Raw genomic sequence first — 4,329 nt, forward strand, 5'->3', positions numbered from 1 at the left:
CCCCCTCTTGCTGCCGTGGGTGCAGACAACGGTTCCTTGCGCCCGTGGTTTCACGTGATGATTTTCGCGTTAATTTTGTTTTTTCTCTTTTTTTTTCTTTGTGGCTGAAGGATGGGTTGCTGACGTTTGGTGCTGTAGATTTTGACGGTGCTTTATTTCTGTAAGTGGAGTTGTGTGATATCTGGCACAGAGGTTGATTTATTGCTCCTATGCGTGGTGGAGAGTCTGTGGGGAAGACGAAGGGGGATCTTGCAGGGGCTTCTTCTCAGACGTCGTCGTGCTTGGGGGGCTCTAGTTGGACAACAGTAACACCGTCTAAGCGGTTCGTATCCATGGCGGAAACCCTTTCTTCGTTTCCGGATGGATTTCGAGTGAATGTGCCACGGCAATGTGAACCGAATCCGGAGTTGATGGAAACACCAGTTTCTGCCGCAAATCGGGCCGCCAAACAGAAAGCTTCTATGTTGCATGGGAAACGTGCTCAAGATATGAATAAGGGCCGGCTGCTTCGTGTTTTCACGCGTTGCGAGGCGCCGAGCCTGTGCCGTACCCGGCACAATGACAATGAGGCCACCAGGAGCTGCAGCAGCAAGCATGTTGCTGGTCTTGGGTACTGGACAGTGACATACGTGACTAGGGAGGGTGAAGATGTTGCCTCGTCAAAAGTGGTGCCTCCGAAGCGTAAAGGTCCTTTTTGCTTTGATAGCGTCGTTGGCGCCATTGTGGAAAACGCGGCGCTGCTGAACCTTACTGTGCTGTACATCACATACCTTGACAGGGACTTTGGTGCGTATGCACTGCTTACTTCCTCCACTGTGGAGCACTGTGCTGATGCTTTCCAAGTAGTAGTGGAGTCACCATCGGTTTTGGCTGCAGGTTGTCTCAAGACTAGGTGTGAGATTCGATTGAGGCTTACTGGCTCAGCACACCTCCATGCACCGAAGGCTGCCACGCCTAGTTCTCCTCAAGAACTGATGGACAAGGTTTTTCGAGCGCCTGGTATGCAGTTTCGTGGAGTAGCTGATGTTGGTGCTGCTGTGGGGTCTGACCTGCCGAAGCTCGACGTGTCCCAGTGGAACAGGATTCTCTGTGAGGAGGTCTCGGGACGTGAGGCTCTTTGCTCTGAGGAACGAAGCTGGCGCCTGATATTGGAGGCTAACGAAAAAACTCGTTTGTACTGCGCGCCAAAGGGGAAGAAATCGCAGATGAAACTGCCTGGCTTATGCCCCATCTCACAGCCTACCGTCTTGAATGTACAAGAACGGCGACGGTGGCGACAAAAAGAAAATGCGCAGAAACGGGAGCATGATGTAAAAGAGCATGAACCACAAGAGCAGACGAAAACGCAACAACTGGAACAATGTGATATGCCATCACCACCGTTGCCACGCCCCAGTACGCCGACGCCGCCTTTGAACGCGGAAGGCATTTTGCCGGTCATCACGCCACTGTGTATAGTTTTGGAGGGTGAAAAGTGGGGCTCGCTGCTTAACGATGATCGAAGGGAACTGTACGAGGCTATCATGCAGGATGTCTCCTCCTGCCTAGGCATTCCAAGTGGAGACGTCATCATGGACCGCGGCGAGGCGAATTCCCCCACAGTGGAATTTACGGTGCGGCACGACGGTACACTCAGCGAAACGCAACTACAAAGTGAGATTGCCGTGCACGAGTTTCCAAACACGAGTGAGCTGTACGCTCTGTTCTCCTGTTCGTCACCAGACTGTAAGAGGCTGTGAAGAGCATGTGAGAGAGGTCTATATTAGCGAAACCCCACGGCCACGCCCCACGCTGCGCAGATGACTTATGCGGTGGAGGCGATGTCTTATTCGGGGGGGGGGGAGAGAGAGTGCGAATGGGGTACTCCTTTTTCTTGATAGCAGTTAATATCAGTAACGGGGAGGTATGGCGTGGCTGAATATGAGTCCATCTTACGCCAGGTGTGCTCACACGCATCTGAAATAGCTGTGGGGTGCCCTATGGCTGCCACGGGCAAGGCTTTTGCTTCCTTTGCATATGTGCTTCCTTCTGTGGGGAGTGAACAGTGCCGTCACCAAATGATTGACGGGTCGCACTACACGACACGAGTTCGGATGTGTATCTTTTTTTGTTCTTCTGGATTTAGCCTTCTTTCTTCCATAACTCTTCCATGAATCTGCGGCGTGACATTTTCCTCCGTGCAAGAAAATCTGCGGCGACTTCCTTCTATTCTCAGTGGCAGTGCCTCCTGTGTACCCCTCACTGGTCGCAAAGCAGCAAAGCAAAAAAAAAAAATGAAATTGAATTCATATTTGTCTTTCAAGCTTGTCGATGTCAATGAAATGTAAGTATCGCTGGGCGTTAACGTTGCTGCTGTGAGGCGATTCGGGTTGTGTGCTGCTTCCACCCATCACCACGCTTCTTATTTATTCTACAGACTCACTGCCGTTTCTTCTTCCTCCTTCTCCTCCTCCCCCCAAAAAATCTTAATCTCGTCGGCTACCGTTCTCTTCCTGCAGGGGCACGGGCTCTGTAGGCGCAAACAACAAACAAATAAACAAGCAAAACAACTTTGTTTGTCGCGGTGCAGGTCGATTAGCTCGTTTTATGCCGCCGAAAGGCTACGCACGGCGCGGCCCCTCTGCGGCTTCCGCAGGGAAACGGGATCTCGCTGCCACTGCAGCGTTTGGACTCTCCAGCGAGAGTGACAGAGCGGCGTCACCTGCGCAGTTGCAGCAGCTGCAGCAGCGCCGTGAAGCCCTTGAGCGCCACCTGGAGACACTCGACCTGCGCGTGTACGAGCTGGAGACGGTGTATCTCGGGCAGTATGTGGAGTTGGGCGGTTGCCTTTTTGACGGATTTGGACTGGAGCGGCAGCAGCAATGGTGCACCACTACTGCTACTGCGAACACCGGAAGCCAGGCCGCGGCTTACCGTGCGCGGCTGCGGAGCTTTGCGCCAAACGACCGTGTCTTCACTGCGTCGTCTGTGGGGGCGCTCGGTGTGGTGGAGCGGCTCAAGTCACTCGAGGCGGTAAGTGGCAGAGGGCGGAAGCGCTCGCGCAGCGACATTTAAGTGTTTCTTATTGTGTGTTTGTGCGGGGGGGATTTATTGTTAGGTGTATATATATATATATATATATATACACCTGTGTGTGTATGAGTCTGCATAGTGCCCGAGGCTGCTGCTTCACGCTCTGCTGCTGGCATCACTTGTGTTCTCTCTCCCCCCCGCCATCTGTGTGCGTTTGTGTTGCCTTAGGAAGGTGCAAGCGTGTTTCGTTGTCCCGCGCGTTTGGCGTCTCGCAAGGCACAACTCAGTTGCGACAAAAGTGGCCGAGGGAGTGAGACAGACACACACATACATACAAGAAGGGAACAAGACACGACAAGAAAAGGAAAAAGTATTAAAGAAAAAAAACAAGGACGAATCGAAAGGCAGTTTGCTGTGAGTTCGCGTAAGTCGTGGAGTAGCTAACACTAAACCCACGTGTACTAATAAAGAACGAAAGAAACAAACACGAAAAAACAACCAATTTATTACAGCGTCGCCACATCAGTTGCTGCTTGCCAATGACGTCGCAGCTCGCATCACAGCTGCAGAAGCTGCAGCAGCGGCCGGTGGGGGACAAGCGGCTGGCGCAGTCCTTTCTCTTCGACGCGAGTGAGGCACGCAGCTTTTCACGCGAGCAGATCCACCAGCTCGCCGTACACGGCCTGAATACCCTCACTGCCATCGACAACCGCTTCCATCCGTTCCTTGACGAGCTGTTTCATCCACACAAGACGCGTACAGAGCGCAAGCTGCTGAGTGCCGAGGAGAATCGTACCCTTGACGCGACGCTGGAGCAGTTCCTCACGCTGCTCAGCCCCCACTTGCTCCTGACGGCCGCACACCAGGTCTTCGAGTATCTCGTGCGTGTGCATGAGGTTCACGTGTACAATGTGGCGGCAGTGCTGCGCACGTTCCTGCCATACCACGACCACAGCCTCTTCGCTCGTCTTGTGCTGCTGCTGGACTTGCGCGACACTGGCTTTGCGTTCCTCGAGAAGAACCAGGAGCATGGCGCCCCGCTGCTGCGGGAGCATTTGGTGCTGGCGTGCGCAGAGAGCCGTAAGGCGCTTCGACTCGTCTGCCTAACGCTTGCTATGTCGGTCCGCATGAGGGTGCACAACAGCGCAGCAAATGCGCTCTTCACAAGCGTGGCGGTGCGGCTCGCCTCGCACCACGACGCGGAGGCGTTGTGGCGTGTGCTGCTGCCGTTCATTGTTGAGTTCATGAGCGGCGCCGCGTCGGGGGCGGAGCGGGGTGACGCACAGCGGCAGTCGTGGCTGCAGGAGGACGCGCACG

General features: G+C 54.2%; 3 protein-coding genes across 3 annotated transcripts; 2 read left to right on the forward strand and 1 right to left on the reverse strand.

The window, feature by feature from the left end:
* Positions 1–209: 209 nt before the first annotated feature.
* On the forward strand, positions 210–1,739 carry DQ04_12241000 (hypothetical protein; the record flags this gene model as incomplete). The annotated part of the gene is made up of 1 exon (XM_009316705.1): positions 210–1,739. One exon carries the CDS (start codon positions 210–212, stop codon positions 1,737–1,739), a length of 1,530 nt encoding a protein of 509 aa, XP_009314980.1.
* Positions 1,740–2,586: 847 nt separating this feature from the next.
* DQ04_12241010 (hypothetical protein) lies at positions 2,587–3,054 on the forward strand (the record flags this gene model as incomplete). Its single annotated transcript, XM_009316706.1, has 1 exon — positions 2,587–3,054. The coding sequence occupies one exon, from the start codon at positions 2,587–2,589 to the stop codon at positions 3,052–3,054; it is 468 nt and encodes a 155-aa protein (XP_009314981.1).
* Positions 3,055–3,659: 605 nt separating this feature from the next.
* On the reverse strand, positions 3,660–4,067 carry DQ04_12241020 (hypothetical protein; the record flags this gene model as incomplete). The annotated part of the gene is made up of 1 exon (XM_009316707.1): positions 3,660–4,067. The coding sequence occupies one exon, from the start codon at positions 4,065–4,067 to the stop codon at positions 3,660–3,662; it is 408 nt and encodes a 135-aa protein (XP_009314982.1).
* Positions 4,068–4,329: the final 262 nt, after the last annotated feature.

The sequence above is a fragment of the Trypanosoma grayi genome, assembly GCF_000691245.1.
Source record: "Trypanosoma grayi strain ANR4 Tgr_1224_V1, whole genome shotgun sequence".
NCBI lineage: Eukaryota > Euglenozoa > Kinetoplastea > Trypanosomatida > Trypanosomatidae > Trypanosoma > Trypanosoma grayi.